Below are 24,083 nucleotides of genomic sequence, written 5' to 3'. Positions count from 1 at the left end.
CAGGCTTCAGCAATACGTGAACTGTGAACTTCCAGATGTTCAAGCTGGATTTAGAAAAGGCAGAGGAACCAGAGATCAAATTGCCAGCATCCACTGGATCATTGAAAAAGCAAGAGAGTTTCAGAAAAACATCTATTTCTGCTTTATTGACTACGCCAAAGCCTTTGACTGTGTGGATCACAATAAACTGTGGAAAATTCTGAAAGAGATGGGAAAGCAGACCACCTGACCTGCCTCTTGAGAAATCTATATGCAGGTCAGGAAGCAACAGTTAGAACTGGACATGGAACAACAGACTGGTTCAAAATAGGAAAAGGAGTACGTCAAGGCTGTATATTGTCACCCTGCTTATTTAACTTATATGCAGAGTACATCATGAGAAACACTGGGCTGGAAGAAGCACAAGCTGGAATCAAGATTGCTGGGAGAAATATCAATAACCTCAGATATGCAGATGACACCACCCTTATGGCAGAAAGTGAAGAGGAACTAAAACGCCTCTTGATGAAAGTGAAAGTGGAGAGTGAAAAAGTTGGCTTAAAGCTCAACATTCAGAAAATGAAGATCATGGCATCTGGTCCCATCACTTCATGGGACATAGATGCGGAAACAGTGGAAACAGTGTCAGACTTTATTTTGGGGGGCTCCAAAATCACTGCAGATGGTGACTGCAGCCACGAAATTAAAAGATGCTTACTCCTTGGAAGGAAAGTTATGACCAACCTAGATAGCATATTCAAAAGCAGAGACATTACTTTGCCAACAAAGGTCCATCTAGTCAAGGCTATGGTTTTTCCAGTGGTCATGTATGGATGTGAGAGTTGGACTGTGAAGAAAGCTGAGCACCGAAGAATTGATGTTTTTGAACTGTGGTGTTGGAGAAGACTCTTGAGAGTCCCTTGGACTGCAAGGAGATCCAACCAGTCCATTCTGAAGGAGATCAGCCCTGGAATTTCTTTGGAGGGAATGATGCTGAAGCTGAAACTTCAGTACTTTGGCCACCTCATGTGAAGAGTTGACTCATTGGAAGACTCTGATGCTGGGAGGGATTGGGGGCAAGAGGAAAAGGGGACGACAGAGGATGAGATGGCTGGATGGCATCACTGACTCACTGGACGTGAGTCTCAGTGAACTCCGGGAGTTGGTGATGGACAGGGAGGCCTGGCGTGCTGTGATTCATGGGGTCGCAAAGAGTCGGACACGACTGAGCTACTGAACTGAACTGAATTTGGTTTTGGTTGTGCTGTGCAGCATCTTAGTTCCTCAACCAGAGATCAAGTCCACATGCTCTGCATTGGGAGCTCAGAGTCTTGACCACTGGACTGCCAGGGAAGGCCAGCTACTAATTCATACATAGAAATAGCATGATGATACACCAGCTGCACAGCTTTCATTGGTAGTAGTCAAGCTCATGTGAATTCCAAGTAGAATTATTTTTTTAAGATTTTGTATCTTTATTTATCATCATTTCATTTTGGGCATGTCCACATGCATGAAATAGTCAAAAAATGCAGGTGTAAAACACACGCAGTGATGTGTGTAGATCTGAAGTGTGCAACCTGGTGAATCATTATATGTGTGTGTACTCACATCAGCTCCCCACAGATGAAGACACAGAGCATTTACAGAGTCCCAGAAAGTCAACTAGAAATGGAATGCACTCTGAGACAAGGAGGAGAGAATGTAAGGGCATGTGCTCTGGAGTCATAGGGACCTGGTTTTGAGTCCCAGCTCAGACACTTAATAGACACGTGACTTTAGGCAAGCAGTAAGTACTCCTGAGTTTGAGTTTCCCCTTCTGCTGCTGCTGCTGCTGCTAAGTCACTTCAGTCGTGTCCAACTCTGTGTGACACCATAGACGGCAGCCCACCAGGCTCCTCCATCCCTGGGATAATTAATATGCCTACCATACAGCATTGTAAATGATCATTTAAATCACATAGTGTAATTTCTGGTCATGGCAAAGGGGAGCCTGGTGGGCTGCCGTCTATGGGGTCACACAGAGTCAGACACGACTGAAATGACTTAGCAGCAGCAGGAGCAGAGGCTTTATCAAACCTATAGAATATTGAAAGGATAAGTGAGTGGAATTGGATAAATGTATGAATCCAGATTGGAAAAATAGGACTTCCCTGGTGGCTCAGTGGTAAGGAATCTGCCTCCCAATTCAGGAGACACAGGTTTGATCCCTGGTCGGGGAAGATCCCACATGCCTGGCAGCAACTAACCTCACGCACCGCAACTATTGAGCCTGTGCTCTAGAGCCTGGGAGCGGCAACTGCTGAGCCCTGGAGCCCCTGCTCTGCAGCAAGAGAGTAGTCCCCGTTCTCCGCAGCTAGAGAGAGGTCTGAGCAGCGACAAAGACCCAGCACAGCCAAGAATAAATGAATAAATTTTTTTAAAAAGATTGGAAAAATAAATTGTGACATCTTTACAGATTGGGATAATATATGGCCGGGAGAATGAACAATCTAAATACATGCAGTGATGTAAATAAACCGCAAAAACAAGAGAAATGAGACACACAAGAGCACACTATATGGTTCCATTTCCCTAGAGAACAAAACCAGGTACAACCAACCTATTCTGTTAGATGTCAGGCTGTGCCTGGAGAGGGCTCGAGGTGGGGGGTTCTCAGGGCCTAGAGACGTTCTGTCTTTTGATCTGGTATTATTTACGCAGGAGAATTCGGTTTGCAAAAATTCATTGAGCTGTGCACTTCAGAGATGAGTGCTATCAATACACTTGTGTATGCTTTTCAAGAACAATTGTAAAAAACTGTAAATCACCCGAATCTGAAAAACAATGTTTCGTGACTATTTAGTCTCTCCATGTCATAAAAATGTAAAGTAGTAAAATCGGGTTTTAGTCATCACCAAGGAAAATGAACATTATTTCATTGTACAAATAAATGTGTTTGTGTGGCTCATGTAGGTTTTTCATCCCTCAGAGCTCGTGAGAAGGAAGGGTCTAATTTTAGTGAGACCTTGGTCTGTGGCCGGAAGAAATAGTTGAAACAGACTTCAGCGCTGACCTGCAGCTGATCGTCACAGTCCTAAACAGCTCTTCTGCTTTATACGCTGCTGCACTTTGCTGCAGTGAGGTAGGAAGGTTCAGCTCCTGTCTGTTTCTCTTCTGCTACAGCCGGAAGCTGGCGGGTCCGAGGGGCAGAAAGAAGATCGGCTGGATGGAGTTTCGGCTCTTCCACTACGCGGGAGAGGTCACGTACTGCGCCAGGGGTGAGTGTCTGTGGGGTAAAGGTCATAGGTCACGGCCACGCAGGTGCCCCCGAGTCCACTCTAAACATGCTGCATATCCATCTCAAATGTTCCCTAGCCCCACCGCAATCACGGCATTTCAGAAGGATTTTAGGGACTTCCCTGGTGATCCAGTGGTTAACCATGCCTTAAACGCAAGCATGGTTGGGCGCTAAGATCCCTCACGAATCGCAGCCAAACAACCAAAATGTAAAACAGAAGCAATATAGGAAAAAAAAAGAAGCAATATTGTAACAAATTCAATACTTTTAAAATGTTCCATATCAAAAAATATTTTAAGAAGTATTATAAAATGTAGTAATTGTATATATAACTACTTTCTTGAGAGAATTCACATAGCCCCTGTTTCACTCATTTAAAGTGTACAATTGATGAGTGTTTAGTGTATTCACTGTGCACTTGTGCAACTGTCACCAATTCTATTTTAGAATCACCCCATCACCCCAAAAAGAACCCCTATACACGGCAGCAGGCACTCCCCATTTTCCCCTAGCCCGTCTTCCAGAGCCCTGGGCAACAAACCAGTCAACTTTCTGTGGATATTTGCCTATTCTGGACATTTCCTAAAAATGGACTTACACAGTGTGTGGGGTTTTGTGTCTGGCTTCCTTCCCTCAGAATAACGTTCCCAAGGTCCACCCGTATCCTCTTTCCTGTCTAATTGCCAAATAGCGTTCCCCTGTACGACTCTGCTGCACTTGTCAGTTCACTCATCAGCAGGTGGGCATTGGGGTCTTTGCACTTTGGGGCTGTTATGAATGATGCTGCTGTCCACATGACTGTGTTTTTGTGTGGCCGTATGTTACCCTTTCTCTTGGGTAAATACCTGGGTGTGGCGTTGCTGGGTCCTGTGGTAACTCTATTCTTAATTTCTTGAGTACCTGCCATACTGGTTTTCCAAAGTGGCTACATCATTTTGCTTTCCCACCAGCAGTGTGGAGGGTCTCGGTTTCCCTATTTCCTCACCAACACTTGGCATTGTCTGTCTTCTGATTCCAGCCATCCTAGTGGGTGTGAAGTGGTGGTTTGGATTTGTATTTTCCTAATGCTTAGTGAAGTGGAACATTTTTCCTTGTGCTTATTGGCCATGAGCATTTGTTCCTTGGAGAAATGTTTGTTGAGATCCTTTACCCACTTTTTAAATTGTTTTTGTTACTAGTATTGAGTCGTATGGTTCGTTATGTTCTAGCTACAAGTCCCTTATCAGATAGATAGTTTGCAAGTATTTTCTCCAATCTGTGAGTTATCTTTTTCACTGTCTTGATGGCATCCTTCAAAGCCCAGAAGTTCTTAACTTTGATAAAGGCCACTTTGTTCTCTATTACTTAGAGTAATGTTTTCATGGTTCATCCCTGCTGTTACTATTTTTTAATTGCCAAATAAGCTCCCACTGCGCGGTTACAGCACATGTTGCTTATCCCTTCATCGGTTATGTGCATGGGGGTGGTTTCTACTTTTTCGCTTTCATGAATAATGCTGCTGTGAACATTTTTGCAACACATTTTTCATACATTTTCTTTTGTCACCTCTGCTTTAGGTTCTAGATAATTTTTACTTCTATATAAATTCATTTCACCAAAAAGCTTTAAAAAATAAAATACCATGTATTAGGGTTTTTTTTCCCTTAAATATGTAGAGGTATAAAAAATAAAAGTGAAAGTCACTCAGTCGTGTGCGACTCTTTGTGATCCCATGGACTATACAGTCCATGGAACTCTCCAGGCCAGAATACTGGAGTGGGTAGCCTTTCCCTTCTCCAGGGGATCTTCCCAACCCAAGGATTGAACCCAGGTCTCCTGCATTTCAGGCAGATTCTTTGCCAGCTGAGCCACAAGGGAGCCCAAGAAGGGAAAAAAAAAATGTTAAATAGGACAAATCTCTTTAAGTAGATAACCTACTGATTTTTGCTTAAAGAATAAAGTAATTAAAAAAAAGAATAAAGTAATAGACATGTAGGGTTTCCTTGGTGGCTCAGTGGAAAAAAAAAAAAAATCCACCTGCCAATGCAGGAGATGAGGGTTCAGTCCTGGGTTAGGAAAATCTCCTAAAGAAGGAAATGGCAATCCACTCCAGTGTTTTTGCCTGGGAGATCCCATGAACAGAGCCGCCTGGTGGGTGCAAAGGGGTCAAAATGAGTTGGACACGACTTAGTGACTCAACAATACACATATAAGGCTAGAAATTGCTCACAATACAGAAAGGTACAGAAGGAAAACTAAAAACCCCTTTACCTCCTAGTCTCTCCCTGAGGTAACCACAAGAATCAACTGGAAAATAAAAATATCTTATGCATATAATTACATACGTGGGGACACGTATGCCCACGCATCTAAAGAACACAAATACACATCTAAACAATACGGATTGTTATTTTGTGTTATCTCCTTTGCATTTTTCATTTAATAGATATTGGCGGTGATTTGGACTCCAGCTAACATCCACTGAGCACTTTCTGCGGACCAGGTCCTGCCCCAAATGCTTTACCTCTGTTGCTTGTTTAAACCTCACGGAACGCAGGGAGCTGGGCAGCCTTACTGGTCCCCTTTTAATCTATGAGGCACTGAGCTCAGAGATGTTAAGGCACTTGCCCGCGGTCACTCAGCTATTAAGCGGCAGAGCTGGAGGTCAGACCCAGGCCTTTTACCTCCAGACCTGCATTCACTCTCCAAAGTGGCAGATTCCTCCACGTTTCTTCTGAAAAGCTACACGCACGCCCCATGGGGCCGTGTCCTGTCACCTGTCTGAAGGCCTCTGATTGTTTCCAGCTTTGTCTCTTGTAAACAATGCTGTGTTTGACATCTTTGTATATTTCAGTTAGCCAGTCTGTGCTCCTTATATGCCTGCTGCTGCTGCTGTTGCTAAGTCACTTTCCGACTCTGTGTGACCCCATAGACAGCAGCCCACCAGGTTCCCCTATCCCTGGGATTCTCCAGGCAAGAATACTGGAGTGGGTTGCCATTTCCCTCTCCAATGCATGAAAGTGAAATCGAAGTCGCTCAGTCATGTCTGACTCCTAGAGACCCCATGGACTGCAGCCTACCAGGCTCCTCCATCCATGGGATCTTCCAGGCAAGAGTACTGGAGTGGGGTGCCATTGCCTTCTCCGTCTTATATGCCTAGGATAAGTTTTTCAGAAGTGGCTTTGCTAAGGTCATCAAAAGTTTATTTTGACTACTTCTGGGTAGATATCCAAAAGAACTGAGAGCAGGAATGTGAACAGGTATCTGAACACCCGTGTACACAGGAGCTTTATTCACAGTAGCCAAAAGGTGGACGCACCCAAGTGTCCATCGATGGATGAATGGACACACGAAATGTGCTCTGTCCTTACAATGGGACATATTTCAGGCTTAAAAAGGCAAGAAATTCTGACACCTGCTACAATGTGGATGAACCTTGAAAACATGATGCTAAGTGAAATAAGCCAGACAGAAAAAGAAATATGAAAGAGTTCCACTTATGTGAGGTATGCAGTCCAATCCATAAAGACAAAAAGTAGAACAGTGGTTATCGAGGGTTTCAGGAAGCGAGGAATGGGGAATTAGTGTTTAACCCATACAGAATTTCCACCAGGGGAAAAGGAAAGGGGTTTTAGAGATGGATGGTGGTGATGGTTGTGCAACAATGTAAATTCACGAAATGCTCCTGAACCACACACTTACAAATAGTTTAAATAGTAAATTTTATATTGTGTATCTTAACAGAGCCCAGGACAGCCACCCAAGAACAAGAATGACCCAGCCCCAAATGTCAGTATTGCCCAGTCTGTGAAACTCTTAATTAAGAGATCATTTTTAGGATTTCCCTTTGCAACCAGTATGGAATTATATTTTTAATCAAAGCCATTGATTCAGAAGGTTTTTTTTTCCAATGTTTTACAGGATTCTTGGAAAAGAACAATGATCTCCTCTACAGACATCTGAAAGAAGTAAGTCTGAAACTTAACTCTATGTATTTTTGAAGGTTATGAGATATCACTCAGAATACTGATTTGGGAGGTTTGGCCTTCTGGATTTCTCTCTTTGATGTATTGTATTAGAATTCCAGTACATCATGGCCAGAACAGACAATTCAAGATCATCTTTGTTTTCATTTTTTGGCCGTACCACACATGGCATGAGGGATCCTAGCTCCCCACCCAGGATTCGAACCCTCGCCCTCTGCAGTGGAGGTACTGAGTCTTAACCACTGGACCACCAGGGAAGCCCCCTTTCCATCTTCTTTTTCATGTGCTCCCAAGGCAAACAGCTCTGGTCCGTCATGTACACACTGATGTGAACTTTCCTGAAGAGCCCTTCGTGATTTCTGAGGCAGCCAGTGTGGTGTTCATCTCTCTCTGCCTACAGGTGCTGTGCAGGTCCAAAAACAGAATCCTGAAGGAATGCTTCCTGGTAGCCGAGTTAGAGAACCGGAGAAGGGCGCCGACGGTGAGTGTGTGTGTGGTTGGTGGGGGGGGTGCCTGTGCAAAATTGGAAAGGCAGCAGAAACCACCCAATTTGCACCAACGTGCAATCACTTAACTGTATTTTGTAAGCTGTCCACTCCTTTTTCTGGAAATATCCTCCTCTAACAAGTTTTACTAAACATATACTTTCCAAGGTTAGCAACCAGTGTGCTCATTGGCAGACGTTCATTGAACACCTACTGTGTGCCAGGTGCTGTTCTGGGCACAGGGGAATCCAGGAACAACCAAACAGATAGGGGTCTTCCTCTCCTTGTGGGGTTTACCGTCTATAGGAGGATATTACCCATCAATGAAAGAAACTACTATAGCGAGCCTTTCATAAAGGAAGCTTGGTAACAAGGGGACTGGCTCAGAGGTAATGCTGGCTCCTGCAAGGTGCTCGCTTCATATTCACTGGGTGATAAAACCATCCTGGGATAATGCTTGCCCAGACTCCGCTGCACCAAACGGAGTTCGGACTTCTCAGGCCAGGACATCCAAACCCTTCTCTTCATTGGCAAAACGGCTCGTGACAGGTAGTAAGTATTGGGTTGGCCAAGAAAGTTCATTCTGGTTTGGCAGTACCATGCCTGAATGAACTTTTTGGCCAGCCCACTAGAACTGGTCTGTTAAGAGTTTGGGTCTGAAAGATCAGTCACCACCTTGAGCCAGTCTTCTCTGTATAAATAGGGAGCAATGCTGTGTGGTCAGCTCATTCTGTCTCCCTGCAGGTGGGGACTCAGTTTAAAAACAGTCTGAGCAGCCTTCTGGAAATTCTCATCTCCAAGGAACCTTCGTACATCCGTTGCATCAAGCCCAACGAGAGCAAAGAACCCAGTGAGTTGAGAATCGTTTGGAACCCCGAGCTAAGGGAAGGGAGGCCGGGAGGAAAACCAAGATGGTAGCGGGGTAAAATGCTAAAAACCAGCACAGGCTTGCTGCTTGTCATCAGTATTTAATAAGAGAAGGTAAACGGGGCTTCCCTGGTGGCTCAGTGGTAAAGACTCTGCCTGCCGATGCAGGAGACACAGGTTTGGTCCCGGATCCGGGAACATCCCACATGTTGCAGAGCAACTAAGCCCGCGCAGCACGTCCACTGAGCCTGCGCTCTGGAGCCGGGGAGCTCTGAGCCCTGGAGCCTGTCCTCCGCAACGAGAGAGGACACTGCGGCGCGAAGCCTGCGCACCGCAACTAGCTACAATTAAAGAAAAAGCCCGCCCGGCAATGAAGACCTTGCACAGCCAAAAATAACATTTTTAAAAAAGAATACTTTAAAAAAACATAAAGAAATAGAAGGTGAATGAATAGGGAGGAAGGTGACTTGTGGGCCCGTGTGAACATGGCTCAGAGCCTGGCCAGTTTAAGGCCAACGCAGCTGAGCCTGGCAGAGCTCAGCGGTGAGGGGAAGCCACCTGCTTCTTTCCAGCCAGTGCACAGTTTTCGAGATGGTCTAGGCCTCAGGTATTTGCTGAACCTGTGCCATGCTTTCACAATAAGGTCATGCAGTCAAAGGCTTACAGCAGCCAGGCTGGAAGAGCAAATGAGGGAAGCAGGCTGGCTGTGAGGCAGTAGGGACTGGAGGGGACTGCGGCAAATTGCAGGAGGCACACCCTGTCTACAGGGCACTTATTGCCATATGAGAGTCTAGGTCCAGAATGACCAGATCTTATGGCTTTTCTTAAGATTTTTTTTTTTTTTTGGATATGGGCCATTTTTTTTTTTAAGTCTTCATTGGATTTGTTACAAAATGGTTTGTTTCTGTATTGGCTCTTTTGGCCACAAGGCATGTGGGATCTTAAGACCCTGACCAGGGATGGAATCTGCACCCTCTGCCCTGGAAGGTGACATCCTAACCCCTGGATCACCAGGGAAGTCCCATCGTGGTTTTTCAAGAGAAACCAGAAGTTCAGATTTTCCTGTTAAACCCCACCCCCATCCCCCACTAAAAGAAACACACTTAGAACCTAACAGGACATATCTGTGGCTAATGGCAACCCACGCCGGTGTTCTTAGCTGGAGAATCCCAGGGAAGGGGGAACCTGGTGAGCTGCCGTCTGTGGGGTCGCACAGAGTCGGACACGACTGAAGCGACTTAGCAGCAGCAGCAGCAGCAGACCTAGTCCAGAGATCGTTAGCGTGTAGCCTCTGGTCTGGTCTTAGATGAAGCACGCCCATGGGGTCCTTTACCGTCACTCTTCCTTCTGTGTTTCCAAAGGCAAGTTTGACGACTTCCTTATCAGGCATCAGGTCAAGTACCTGGGGCTGATGGAGCACCTGCGGGTGAGACGGGCCGGCTTCGCCTACCGACGGAAGTATGAGCATTTCTTGCAAAGGTAAAGTTTGTTTTGTGGATCTTAAGCCGATGAAGTGAGCGACGATGAATAAAAGGTCATCCCCCCAGGGAACTCATTTGCTTCTTACCTGCTGAAGCTGTGACAGTGATGGCATTCCAGAGAATAGGAAGCTGACTTGGTTTACCACCTTCCCTTCATTTTGCTAAACCACTAATGTATTGGCTTGGCCAAAAAGTTCATTTGGGTTTCCCAAAACCTGAATGAGCTTTTTGGCCAACCCAGTACTTCATTGGAATCTCGAAAGTACAAGGGCCAATGCACAGACTTGCCACCAGAAGGCAGACGTGGGCCACACATCCCTGGAGTCTGAAGTTGGCTGGATAAGTCTGTTCCCATGGCTGCTGGTTTATTGTGGGTCAGTCTGGGAGCAATCCCCTTGGCCTCATGGGCTGTCAAGATACGCAAGTGTTAAAAAAAAATTAAGATGCAGGGGTAGTGGTAAGAAGGTGGGCATTGGAGCCACAGATTCTTGGGTAGGAATCCCCAATCTTCCTCTTCCCCCGTGACCTAATTGCTCACGTGCAACACGGGGATTAAGCTGCTCTCAAGGATTTGGTAAGGATTTAATGATATATCCACCCCCACCACCACAGCCCAAATTGCTTGTGCATCAGTTGGGCTGCTTGTGTGTGCAAACAACACATTTTTACCCTTTCAAGAAAAGCATAATAAAATGGTTGTTTTTGTAGGTTAACATGGTTGAATATTGTTAATTCCATATTTTAACTTAACATTCGACTTCTTTTGCACTTTTTTTTGGGGGGGCATGCCTCACAGCAGGTGGGATCTTAGTTCCCTGATCAGGAATAGAATACGCGACCCCCTGCACTGGAAGTGCAGAGTCTTAGCCACTGGACCGCCAGGGAAGTCTCTGAAGTACAACTTCTTTATAATTATAAAAAGCACAGGCATAGGTTACACTTTAAATCTAATTCTTTGCATTATGCCACTTAGGTCAAGATACTGCACTCTGAAATTTCAGCATTTTGGGGTGTTTATTTTCAGTCTTCATTTAATATCAGATTTTTCTCTGCCAATGGTGGTGCTCAGTTGCTCAGTCATGTCCAGCTCTTTGTAGCCCCAGGGACTGTAGCCCACCAGGCACCTCTGTCCATAGGATTCTCCTGGCAAGAACATTGGAGTGGGTTGCCACTTCCTACTCTAGGGGATCTTCCTGACCCAGGGATGGAACCCGCCTTTCTTGCATATCCTGCTCTGGCAGGCGGATTCTTTATCGCTAGTGCCACCTGGCGGAGAAGGCACTGGCAACCCACTCCAGTGTTCTTGGCTGGAGAATCCCAGGGACGGGCGAGCCTGGTGGGCTGCCGCCTGTGGGATCGCACAGAGTCAGACACGACTGAGGCGGCTTAGCAGCAGCAGTGCCACCTGGGAAGCCCTTTCTCTACTGAGGATCTTGCTTAATTTTCTCCCAGAAGCCTTGTGTCTTGATAATGTCTGTTTATATGCATTTATTAAGTAACAATCTCTTCCCCCACTGCTATTTTAATAATTTATCTACCTGCTAATATAAACCTCTGATGAGTAGTGTCCTCCTTCCCAAACTGACATCCACTTAGATCCTCAGAATGTGATTCTTATCAGAAATAGGGTCTTTGCGATGTTGTCAAGGTAAAGATTGAGATGAAATCACACTGAATTGGGGCTTCCCTGGTGGCTCAGAGGTTAAAGCGTCTGCCTGGAATGCGGGAGACCCGGGTTCGATCCCAGGGTCGGGAAGATCTCCTGGAGAAGGAAATGGCACCCCACTCCAGTACTCTTGCCTGGAGAAACCCATGGAGGGAGGAGCCTGGTAGGCTACAGTCCATGGGGTCGCAAAGAGTCAGACACGACTGAGGGACTTCACTTTCACTTTCACAGTCCAATGAGAGTGTTCTTACAACAGAGAGACTCACAGAGGGACACAGGGGAGGAGGCCATGTGAGGACAGGGGCAGAGACTGGAGTGACGCTTCTAGGAGACTTTGGTGTGAAGTCTCCTCTGAGTGGTTGGCATGCCCAGAAGAGCAAAGCAGATCTCCAGGGGAGCCCGTGGAAGGTGTGTGCGTGTGCACGCTCAGTTGCTCAGTTGTGTCCTACTCTTTGTAGCCCCAGGGACTGTAGACCACCAGGCTCCTCTGCCCATGGGATTTCCCAGCCAAGAATAGTGGAGTGGGTTGCCATTTCCTCCTCCAGGGGATCTTCCTGACCCGGGAGCTTTCTAAATGTGCCTGTCCTCTCCCCAGGTATAAGTCCTTGTGCCCAGACACCTGGCCGCACTGGCACGGGCCTCCAGAAGAGGGCGTAGAGCGGCTGATCAAGTACATTGGCTACAAACCCGAGGAGTACAAGTTAGGGAGGTGAGTCCCGGAAATCGCTGTCACAGTGTTTTACGCAACGGTTCGTCTCCATCTTGAGCCTGGAGGTTCATCCTTCAAGAGTTTACGTAGATTTATAAGCAGATACTTTCGTCCACTCAATTTAAATGCAGTTTTGTAAAGAAAACGCTCCTCTGTGTGTCTCCTCCACTCTCAACACTTCACTCACACTCAGAACCCTCCAACACACACACCAGCTAGCTGGGTGTCCTGCAATGAAACTCACGTCTGTCAGCTCCCTGGAGGGGGTGTCAGGTCCCACAGGTGGGGGGCTCAGTCCCCCAAGACTGTCCTCCCCTCAGAAGCCAATCACAAGAGCTGTTTGTCACCTGAGTTTCTGACCAACGAGTTATACGCTGGAGGTTCTCATGACCCCTGTCTTGGGTTTGATTCATTATTCTAGAGCAGTTCAAAGAATGAAGAAAAATAGAGGGTTGGTCAAAAAGTTCATTAGGATTCTTCCGTAACTTCTTATGGAAAACCCTGAATGTTTCACCAACCCAATATTTTACTCACTGGATTACCAGTTTATTACAAAAGGATATAACTCAGGAACAAGGGTAGCAGAGATGCACAGGGCAAGGTATGTGGGAGGGGGGACACTCTTCCAGGTGTCCCCAGAAGATCTCCAAATTGCATTCTTTGGGGGGTTTTCTGGAGGCTTCATTACGCAGACGTGATTGATAAAATCATTGGACAAGGGTCATTCATTCCACCTCCAGCCCCTCTCCCCTCCAAAGCAGTGGGGCTGTAACTTCCAACTCTCTAATTTCAAGACTGGTTTCCCTGGCGACCAGTTCCCAGCCTTAGGTTATTGAGGGGCTTTCCAAATATCACTTGTTAGGTGATAGTGTGGTTGAAAGGGGTTTGTTATGAATAATAAACGATACCCAGGGAAAAGGAGTTTGGGGGATAAAATAGAAGTGTGGGATCGGCATATAAAACTATATTTAAAATCGATAAGCAGCAAGGTCCTACTGTATAGCACAGGGAACTATATTAAACATCCTGCAATAAACCATAATGGAAAGAAATTTTTAAAAAGACATCCATTTCACCTGTATCGCTTGGAAGCTATTTCAGGAGCAAAAACAAAAGAGGCCCCCGTCGCTCTAATCACTTGGGAAATCACACAGGTTTGGGGAGCTGAGACACTGCAATGGGACAAAGACCAGACAGATCTCTTTTATAATAAAACCCAGTATCGCAAACTCTAAATGGCAAGAAAGAAAGGCTACATCGCTGCCTACTGGAGATTAAGTATAAAAGAGCCCTGGGTTCTTAACCTGCATCGGGAGCTGGGAAGAACTTGGTGTCAACGGGAGGACGGGAGCCACGTGAGCCCCTCACCTCTATGTGCCTGGATTCCTTCCTTTTCCAACTGTGGGCCCGACTTCTCAAGGAGTAGTAGGACCTCTGTGATGTGAAAGCTCCTCCAGCTCCCCAGAAGGTGGTGTTCTGGAACTCGGGGTATCATTACTGTAGACCTGTCATTGTTGGCGAGCAGAAGGACTCTCATACATGTTGAAAGCTTGAGGCAGAACTCAGTGGGGCCAACCAGGATGATTTTCATCCGCTCTGTTGGTCATTCTGCTGCTGCTGCTCCTGCTAAGTCGCTTCAGTCGTGTCCGACTCTGCGTGACCCCATAGACGGCAGCCCACCAGGCTCCCCCGTCCCTGGGATTCTCCAGGCAAGAACACTGGAGTGGGTTGCCATTTCCTTCTCCAATGCATGAAAGTGAAAAGTGAAAGTGAAGTCGCTCAGTCGTGTCTGACTCTAAGTGACCCCATGGACTGCAGCCTACAGGCTCCTCCGTCCATGGGATTTTCCAGGCAAGAGTACTGGAGTGGGGTGCCATCGCCTTCTCCAGTTGGTCATTCTGGTCAGCATTAATTTGATTGCATAGGACAGGGTACAGGCATGAAGAGGCTCCATTCTCAGGCCGCAGAGATTGCGGCCTTAGGGATCTCTGCCTTTGAATCTGCCAATGGGCTTTCCCTGCCAACATGTATATCCCATCCTTTACTCTTGTATTCTGGGCCCTGCTCCAAGAGGCAGTGGCCTTTCCAAACCGGATTTCTGAGGAGAATTGGGCGTAGCACATTTGAAGGGAGGTGGGTCATGGGGGTCAGAGGTTGTATCTGCTCCCCATCCATAACCTCCAATGAGAAAGTGGGTTCCTGTGACACCACGCAGTGCTGCCCCCCCAGTGGCTGCCTTGGGAAGTTTCCCTTGAAGTGTTGGGGCTGGGGGAGGGGGTGGTCTGACAATATAAGATCCGTGAGTGGCTCACTGGTAAAGAATCCACCGCCAAGCCGGAGACGTGGGTTGGATCCCTGGGTCAGGAAGATCCCCTGGAGAAGAAAATAACAACCCACTCCAGTGTTCTTGCCTGAAGAATCCCATGGACAGAGGACCCTGGTGGGCTTCAGTCCATGGGGTCGAAATAAAGAGTCGGACACAACTTGGCAACAAAACACACACACATTTCTAATTTATCTTTGCTGCTTGGTGGGATCTTCTCTTAAACTTGGACCCATATTCTGTGTCATCACCTTTTAAAGCTCAGGGAAGTAACTTGGGGTTTGGATGGTGAATTAGTTTCCTAGGGCTGCATTACAAATTAACTGTAGGCTGGCTGGCTTAAAACAAGGGAAATTTATTGTCTCACAGTTCTGGAGGACAGAAGGCCAAAACCCAGGTGTCAGCAGGGTATGTTCCCTCCGCAGTCTTGCTGGGAGGCTTCTCCCATGCCATTTCCAGCTGCCTTCTCCCTGTGTTCCTCTGTGTGTCTTTCTCTAAGAACACTCTCATTGGATTTAGGGTCCACCCTAATTCAGTGTGGTTTTTTCCTCAATCTTTACCTTGATGACATCTCCAAAGACCCTATTTCTGATAAGAATCACATTCTGAGGATCTAAATGGATGTGAATTTAGAGGAGGGGATACTAGTCAACCCACTACAGACAGTGATGACCAGTGAATAATGAAATGATTTTTTTTCCTTTCTAGAACCAAAATATTCATTCGCTTCCCCAGAACTCTGTTTGCTACTGAAGATGCCTTTGAACTTAGTAAACATCAATTAGGTATGGTTTTTTCCTCTGCCTTGATTTTTTAAAATTTATTTATAACGTTTGGCTGTGCTGGGTCTTCATTGCTGCATGTGGGCTTTCTCTAGTTGCGGCGAGTGGGGGCTCCTCCTCGTTGCGGTGCTCGGACTTCTCACTGTGGTGACTTTTGTTGTGGAGGGCATGGGCTCCAGGGTGTGTGGGCTTCACTATTTGCATAGGAGCTTAGCTGCCCCATGGCACGTGGAATCTTCCCTGACCAGGGATTGAACCTGTGTCCCCTGCATTGGCGGGTGGATTCTTAACCACTGGACCACCAGGGAAGTCCCTGCCCTGATTTTAATAGGGTCCTTCCTGTCACATCCCAAGGCTTCTGCGGTCACCTCTACCCTGCGTGCCCCCAGGGCCACTGCTGATACCCGCTTCTGAAGGTCATAACTGCTAAGATGCCCAATTGAAAGCCGCTTCACCAAAAGCTTTGTTTTCTTTTAAGTTGCGAGAATCCAAGCCACGTACAAACGCTGCCTAGAAAGGAGAGCGTATGTGAGAAAAAGACAAGCAGGTAAGAGCTGGACAGGACCTCTCCAGTTTCCCATGGCCCACCATGTCATCCACAGTGAACACCCAGGACTGATTTCCTTTAGGACTGACTGGTTTGATCTCCTTGCAGTCCAAGGGACTCTCAAGAGTCTTCTCCAGCACCACAGTTCAAAAGCATCAATTCTTCGGCGCTCGGTCTTTTTTATGGTCTGACTCTCATATCTGTACATGACTACTAGAAAAACCATATCTCTGACTATACGGACCTTTGTTGGCAAAGTAACGTCTCTGCTTTTTAATATGCTGTCTAGATTGAGTAGAGATTATAACACTGCAGCCTCTACTTGTTTTGTGGACATGTTTTATTTGATCCACAACATATATGTGTGTTTAAAGAGCAATTTTCTTTTAAGGTTATTAACACCATGACTGTTCTTGGAGCCCCTGTGCTCTGTCCCTCCCAAATCACTTCTCAGCATCACCCCCTCCCTCCACACACACCACTCTTCTGAACTTTGCATTATTATATCCTTGTTTTTCTTTACAATTTTATCATCTCTGGATGCATCATGAAATACTACACTTGTGGGACGGTTTTGAACTCCATAAAATTATACCATTTCTATTTTTTTTTTTTGGCGACATTATTGTTGCAATAAAACTTTATTTACAAATGGGGCAGTTGGTCCAGGGGGCCACAGTTTGCTGACCCCTGGTGCTCTATGAGCATACCACAATTTAGCTGTTCTGTTGACAGACATTTGGATTGCTTCCGGTTGTTTGTAACAGTGTTGCCATGAGGAACACAAGCAAAGCACTTTGAGTTTCATAATTAACTGGAAAAAAATCTGAAAAGCTTTTAAAAATTGGGACGTGAGCCAGAAGTCTAATTTTTGTATGTCCCGATTTTTAACGTAGATGACTAAAATTATACATGAGCTAGAGACAGGGCAAATGCAGGGGCAAGACCAACCCATGCCACCAAGGGCCACTCTGCTCCCTCAGAAAGGCCTGGGGAACCCGGCCCCCAGCACGATTGCAGGCCTTCCCTTTACACGCCCCAGTTCCCTCTGTTCCTCTGTCCCCCTGGTTCAGGGGTCCCTCTGGGTAGAGACTGAAGACTCTCGCCCCACTTTCCATCTCGGGGGCTGGCGGAGTGCTGCAGTGGCGTCCAGGCATTTGTGGAGGGGGTGCGTCATTCTTGAAGAGGCTCTTGTATTTAAGGGATTGCTCTCACCTTCTAATGCCAGCGGTGACCTCTTTCAGCCATTACACTTGAAGCCCACTGGCGTGGAGCCCTGGCTCGGAAGGAGGCCGAGAGGAGGAAGTGGGCGGTGCAGACTGTAAGAAAGTAAGTTCTCCATCAGCTTTGGTAAGGCGTGGAGGTTTCTGAGTGCTGCCGCCGTACTGCAGAGGGTGGTCGTCGACTTGGCTGAGATTTTTGGCTTTGGGCAGAAAACCCGTCTTTCCTGCAGGACGTCAGCCCTGAGGACTTCCATTCCATCTCCTTTCTCTGAGTACCCTCACTGGACAGTGATCACAGCTCACAACATTTGACGTTTCTCTTAGCCTAGTTCTCAAGTCACAAAGTCAAATGCCTTCTGAGGCCAGGCTGGTGCAGCAGGTCTCATAAGCTGGGATGAAGAAGAACGGTAGGGTGGGTACCGAGGCCAAAAGAAACCCTCGGTGCACCTCAGAGGGGCGGTCATCACCCCGCTTCAGCCCACAGCTCTCAGGCCAGTCTGGCCAGACCTTTGGCTTTCTTTCAAGGAAAGCTGGAAATCTGGCTTTCACGCAATACCTCCAAATTGTTGCTTTTGGCAACAGATTCAGGTTACTCAAAACAAAACCAAAACATGGTGTGGGTGAAATAGAACATGTCTCTGGGGGCAGGTTTGACCCTCGTGGCCCTATGTGGTGAGCAAATTTAATCTCCCATCGTTTTGGCTGACGCTGAATCAAACCAGTGTGGGAGAGAACTCTGAAGAAACAGGAAGTGAGGAAAGAGGCAACTAACAACTCTCTCTCCCGTGTAGGTTCATAAAGGGGTTCATCAATCGCAACAAGCCCCTCTGTCCTGACAACGAGGAGTTCATCGTGTTCGTGCGCAAGAATTACATCTTGAACCTTCGGCATCACGTCCCGAAGAATGTCTTGGACAAGAGCTGGCTGAGGCCTCCTGGCATCTTGGAAACTGTAAGGACCATTCCAGAACACATGTGGCAGATGGCGTGGGTGGAGCTTAGTGAAAGTTGCTCAGTCGTGTCCGACTCTTTGCGACCCCATGGACTGTACAGTCCATGAAATTCTCCAGGCCAGAACACTGGAGTGGGTAGCCATGCCCTTCTCCAGGGGATCTTCCCGACTTAGGGATCGAACTCAGGTCTCCCGCATTGCATGCGGATTCTTTACCAGCTGAGCCTCTAGGGAAGACTGTTGCTTTGTGCTGCCTCACCAGATAAAGCATTTCCCCGTGAGGGTGATGCCTGAGAAACTGAACTCAGAATCTGTCATATTCTCTCTCGAAGTATGACACCAGAGGAGCTCTGTTTACACACAGCACTTCTGAATGGCTTCTGTCCTTATTGGAACCTTTCACATGGGTTCAGGGACGGTCGCCTAGAATAGTGTTTCTCAGAAGATGCTCCGGGGACCCTGTGTGTCTGGAGCGCAGAGTAGGGGCGATTGTAAGATTCCTGGGCCCCCTCCCACCGGGGCCCCTGAGTCGGCGTCTCTTGGAACATCCTAGCCAGCAATCCAGGGGACTCAAGACTCATTCAAGGTTAAAAACCACCAGTTCAGCCATAAGACAGTTTAGCAGAAAGACTGGAAGATGAGCAGCTCTCTTTGATCAGAAAATATTAACGCTGTGCTTTTACATCACACTGAATTCAGCCCTACTTTCAAAGCTTCTGTTTTGGTGGCTGAAGCCTAAAAGTGGGGGCAGGTGAGGGAGGCAGGTGGAAAACGGCGTGTTCCCCACACAGGCATCCGATCTGCTCAGGAAGATGTGCACCAGGAACCTGGTCCGGAAGTACTGCCGTGGGATCACCGCCGAGAGGAGAGCCCTGGTAGGCGCACGGCATGCGGGCAGGTGGCAGGACCAGAGAGGGGTGGGTGGAGCCCCGCGAGGGCCATTGGTCCTCATTCACGTCTCACCTGTAAGCCAAGGCTCACATAAGGCTCATGCCTCATACACGCCTTGAGGATAAGATGCATGTGGCCACTTAGCACAGAGCCCTCCTTAACTGGCAAGTGGCATAAGCACCACCACGCTCTTGCTAGCACTGTTACCATGGAAACACCACCTCGCTCTTGCTAGCACTGTTACCATGGAAACACCATCCAGACAGCCCCCTCTCTGGAGGTGTGGTTTTATGTTCATCTGCCAGTCAGCAGATTTTTTTTTTTTCTATAAAGAGCTAGAGGGCAGTATTCTAGGCTTTGTGGGCCACACCATTTCTGTTGAAATTACTGTGCCACAGCAGCACGCAAGCTGCCGGAGACAACCTGTAAATAAAGGGCACAGCCATGCTCCAAAATATACACCACTCACAACACTTTACTGGATTTGGCCCGCAGGCTGTAGTGTGTCACCTGTGACCTAGAAGAAAGTGCTCTCTGAAAGAGTGAACATTCTACTTCCAAGAAGTCAGTGCAAGTAGAGACAAGCCCAAGCATCAACCGCAGTCTCTAAGCAGTAGAGTGTTTGGAGCTTTGGCCCAAGCCAGATGTGTTTGACTTCTGCGTGCTCTGACTCCTCAGCAGAGGTGTGGCAAGGCTCACCAGGGAGCCTGACTTGTTCAGCAAAGTCAGTGCTAACATGGTCCTCTTTGGATCCCCAAAGCCTCATGGCTACCGTTCTGTACTTTTAACTCTACCAGATGCAGGAAAAGGTGGTCACGAGTGAAATATTCCAGGGAAAGAAAGAAGGCTACGCAGAAAGCCTACATCAACCCTTTGCCAACAGCCGAGTAGGTAAGTCCCTTTTTCCATCTACATGCTCATTTGCCCTATTTGAAGAAAAAAAAAAGTCAAAGGACGATGTTTGACACCTAGCATTTCCTGACAGCTATCTCCCAGCTTGAGGTCTAGGTCACAGGGGGATGTAAAACCAGCCGATGCCTCTGGCTTCTGCCCAGGGCTGGTACCCAGTGATGACTCGCTGTGTTCTGGTTGCCTCCTTAGATGAAGGAGACATTAATCCCAAAGTGCTTCAACTCCTCAGCAGCGAGAAAATCCAGGTAGGGAGCTGTGTGTCCTTGCCTGAGACGGGACTTCCCCCCAGGGTCTGAGAATAGGGTGTCTTCTACACAAAGCGGGGCTGGAAGCAGTATCTAAAAGCAGGGGTGCATGTGTGTGGCCCCAGCTCTCAGCTGTGCTGCTCCAGATGCTGAGATGACGGGGACCCATAATCTTTGGTACCCGTTGCTGTTCTTACGGTCCTTATCTGTCACGCCACTGTGTCTGATGTCCTGTGAAGCTGAGTGGAATGTGGCCATGCACGTAATCATTAAACATCCTGTTAGAAGCAGTGTGGCGGGGGTGCCCGGGAACCCATGTGGGCTTCGTAACTGAGCTGTGCAACCCCTGGGCAGGTGACTTACGGTCTCGGTGCCTTCGTGTTTCTGTGAATGGGGAGGACGGAGGGGTCGGGGGGTGTGAGGGGTGCAGGCACGCAGCACCCAGTGACTGTGGTGGCTCGGGGGCTGCTGGATCACTTGGTCTCCTGGGCACCAGAGACCTGTGACTGGGTCATCTCTGCTGAGTTTTCAGAGCAGCCTGGTGAGGCCAATGCCAGGGCCTTGAATTCCTCAGGTCAGCACCATAGGCAGAGCCAGGAATCACGTCTATCTCACAGAGAGCCAGGGTTCAGAGAAAACCCATCTGTGCACCATGTGAGTGCCTGAAGCCACGATGCTTGAGTCCGAGGAACAGGGAACTCAGTAGTCTGCCCCTCGCCCATGATTCGAGCATCCCTCGCAGTGACGGCCACCTCCTTGCAGTACGGCGTTCCGGTCATTAAATATGACAGGAAAGGCTTCAAGACGCGGCAGCGGCAGCTCATCCTCACTCAGAAAGCAGCCTACGTGGTGGAACTTGCCAAAATCAAGCAGAAAATAGAGTACCCCGCCCTCAAAGGTAAGAAGCAGGCAATCTTAAGCTGACTCACTGGGTGGACTCAGCTCCCAGGAGCACCAGCAAGGAAGCAGCTCCTTCACTGAAAGACCAAGTGAGGGACTTCCCTGGTGGTCCAGTGGCTAAGACTCTGCGCTCCCAACGCAGGGGGCCCAGAGGGCCCAGGTTCCCTGTTCAGGGGGTCCTGGACAGGGAACCAGATTCCCACATGGCACAACTAAGACCCAGCACTGCCAAATAAATCAATATTTTAAAAATGACCTAAGTGAAGGGTGCCCACAAAACCCAGGGCAGCCCCAGGCCTGGCCTGTGCCTCTGATTCTGGCATAAAGGCCCATGGCATCTCACTCCAGCATCCAGGTAGGATGCCAGACCTGTGACAGCTTCTTATTCCAAGCACAGATGCTGACTGCTGGAGTATGTGCCCGCCACCCCATAAAGCCCAGCCAGGAGGGAAAAAGCATGGGGTTGGGAGCCCCCAAGCGGGCCTCTTTTCTTGGTATTCGCGTCAACTTGTCCAGTTCCTGGCCCCTGACTTTGCATCTGTCCTAAGGTGTCTCCACCAGCAGCCTCAGCGACGGGATCTTAGTCATTCACATTTTGCAAGCAGACATCAAGCAAAAGGTAACTGCTGGCCACGGGGCTATTAACAGGGAGAAACACTGCCGATATCTTTAGCTGCCCCCAGTGAAACCTCAATGGCATTTTTCCTTGAAGCCACTACGGCTGAAGGGCTTCCCAGGTGGTGCTAGTGGTAAAGAACCTGCCCACCAATGCAGGAGACTTAGGTGCGGGTTTGATCCCTGTGTCGGGAAGATCCCGTGGAGGAGGAAATGGCAAGCCACTCCAGGATTCTTGCCTAGTGAATCCCCATGGACAGAAGAGCCTGGCGGGCTACAGTCCATAGACTCACAAAGAGTCAGACACAACCGAGTGACCGAGCACACGCCGCTGAAACGGCTGTGTCCTCTCCTCTCTGCCGCAGGGAGATGTCATCTTACAGTGCGAACACATATTTGAAGCGGTTACTAAGCTCGCCATGCTGGTTAAGAAGGAGAACCTCGTAAATGTTGTTCAGGGAAGGTAGGTGGTTGCATCTGGACTCAGTAAGTCCCTCAGTGTTAAATGTCTATTATCTCATTATTGACTGGGGGAATTTAACAGAAACAAACATCTGTGGCCAGTGATTTTTATTTTGGCCGGCCAAAAATATAATTGTTAATTCACTAACTATTGAATATAACACTAATATATTCAAGTTACACCTGACACCTGTAAAGTCTTCCCCAGCACCGCCTCATTTTCACTTTCCAGATCAGAACCAATCACTCAGGTTTTTTGTCTTTTTGTTGGTCTAACATGCACACCGTCTGAATCAGAACTATATTCTGAAGAACTATCGTCTTCTGAGACACTAGTATCTATGTTGCTCGGGCAATCAGAGAAAGTATCTGCGTAAGATTCACCAAAACATCCTTCTCCATTCAGAATTTCACGATGCGTCAATTTTGAAAACTACAGTAATAAACTTGGCATTTGTGATACACACAAGGTTGGAACAAAAATCTGATGGGGCAAAACGTGAATGATAATGACAACCCTAAGTTGTATACCGAACCTTTGATCAATTTTAAGCCCTAACAACTAGGTACAGGGATGTTAATTGCATCTCTCTCTAAAAATGTATTGATACAACTCCAGTCAATAACATTTGGGTAAGAAAAGACATATTAATATGTCTCTGGTCAATAATGTATTAACAGATCAAGGAAGATGCAAATGTTCATTGATTCACCATGCCTGCCCCTCCCCGAAAAGGAAGCACTGCCTACCTGCAACAACTTTCTTTCCTCCTCAGCTCCTAGGACAAGGGCTCCAGAGAAATGAAGTCAGTGATCACTCGTTTTCCTAAGGGAACCAACAGGGGTCTTACCATCTAGTTTTCCAAAGAGGTGCTTATGGTCTTAAGGGAAGCTGTCACCAGGTGAAAGGGGTACCCCTGAGCCAGAGCAGGTGACAGCCACGCCCCTACTGCTGATGCCTGCGGAAGAGCTGTGCCAAATTGATTTCAGAGTCACTACAAGAATGCATGACCGTTTTCCTAGCTGCAGAAATGGTTTTCTTCTGATCACTCAAATATACAATTAAAGTCTGTAATGAAACAGGAATTTGATCTTGAAACCAGTAAGCATCACAAGTGAATTTCTTTTGCAGAACCAAAGGTGGGGGAGAAAAATAATGGAGCACGTCGGTAATTTATCACTTTGTGTATTAATATTTTAAGTTTACAGTTTTGTATTAGTCCTGGAAAAGAAGGCACAATAGTTTTTGACACCGGACCAGAGGAACAAATCTATAAAGATAAAAACGGACAGTTAACAGTGGTGAGTGGCTGGGTCTGGGGGAGGGAGGCGTAAGCTGTTTTAAATGAGACTACAGGTTAAAATCCTCCTAATTTCAGTCTTCCTTGGGCTTCTTTGGTGGCTCAGACAGTAAAGAATCTACCTACAAAGCAGGAGACCTGGGTTCAGTCCCTGGGTTGGGAAGATCCCCTGGAGAAGGGAACAGGAACCCACTCCAGGATTCCTGCCTGGGAAATCCCATGGACAGAGGAGCTTGGTGGGCTACAGTCCATGGGGTCACAGAGAGTCAGACATGACTGAGTGACACTTTCATAGACTGACCGCAATCACCATCTAGTTTGTTTCTTCCTCTGTCTGAATCCACACTGAACAAGTCAGGAATGGGTACTGGAGGGACAGATGCAAACACTGAATGAAAAAGGAAACAGTTTACTCACCACATTTAGTTGTCAGTGGACCAGAAGCTGACAGTCCATTCTTCTCAGTATTAAATATCCAAGCCCCACTCTTTACTGGGTG

At 47.4% G+C, this 24,083-nt stretch overlaps 1 protein-coding gene across 1 annotated transcript in view; it reads left to right on the top strand.

Annotated features, from left to right (window-relative positions):
- Positions 1-23,978, top strand: part of MYO1H (myosin IH) — an 87,648-nt gene extending 63,670 nt beyond the window's left edge. Inside the window, exons 16-32 of the mRNA XM_086348411.1 lie at positions 3,145-3,239; positions 7,160-7,206; positions 7,625-7,705; positions 8,454-8,559; positions 9,938-10,055; positions 12,319-12,432; positions 15,464-15,540; positions 16,016-16,084; positions 17,329-17,413; positions 18,099-18,258; positions 19,050-19,133; positions 19,947-20,040; positions 20,251-20,306; positions 21,069-21,204; positions 21,755-21,825; positions 22,187-22,284; positions 23,486-23,978. Of these exons, the coding sequence (XP_086204537.1) occupies positions 3,145-3,239; positions 7,160-7,206; positions 7,625-7,705; positions 8,454-8,559; positions 9,938-10,055; positions 12,319-12,432; positions 15,464-15,540; positions 16,016-16,084; positions 17,329-17,413; positions 18,099-18,258; positions 19,050-19,133; positions 19,947-20,040; positions 20,251-20,306; positions 21,069-21,204; positions 21,755-21,825; positions 22,187-22,284; positions 23,486-23,618 (1,624 nt within the window). The 3' untranslated portion in view covers positions 23,619-23,978. The remainder of the gene's footprint in view (positions 1-3,144; positions 3,240-7,159; positions 7,207-7,624; positions 7,706-8,453; positions 8,560-9,937; positions 10,056-12,318; positions 12,433-15,463; positions 15,541-16,015; positions 16,085-17,328; positions 17,414-18,098; positions 18,259-19,049; positions 19,134-19,946; positions 20,041-20,250; positions 20,307-21,068; positions 21,205-21,754; positions 21,826-22,186; positions 22,285-23,485) is intronic.
- The last annotated feature ends 105 nt before the right edge of the window (positions 23,979-24,083 follow it).

Source organism: Bos grunniens, chromosome 17 (genome assembly GCF_055505025.1).
Source record: "Bos grunniens cultivar Pamir isolate PY7600 chromosome 17, Bosgru_T2T1.0, whole genome shotgun sequence".
Classification (NCBI taxonomy): domain Eukaryota; kingdom Metazoa; phylum Chordata; class Mammalia; order Artiodactyla; family Bovidae; genus Bos; species Bos grunniens.
The sequence above is the reverse complement of the archived record's forward strand: the minus strand, read 5'-3'. Positions and strand labels throughout refer to the sequence as shown.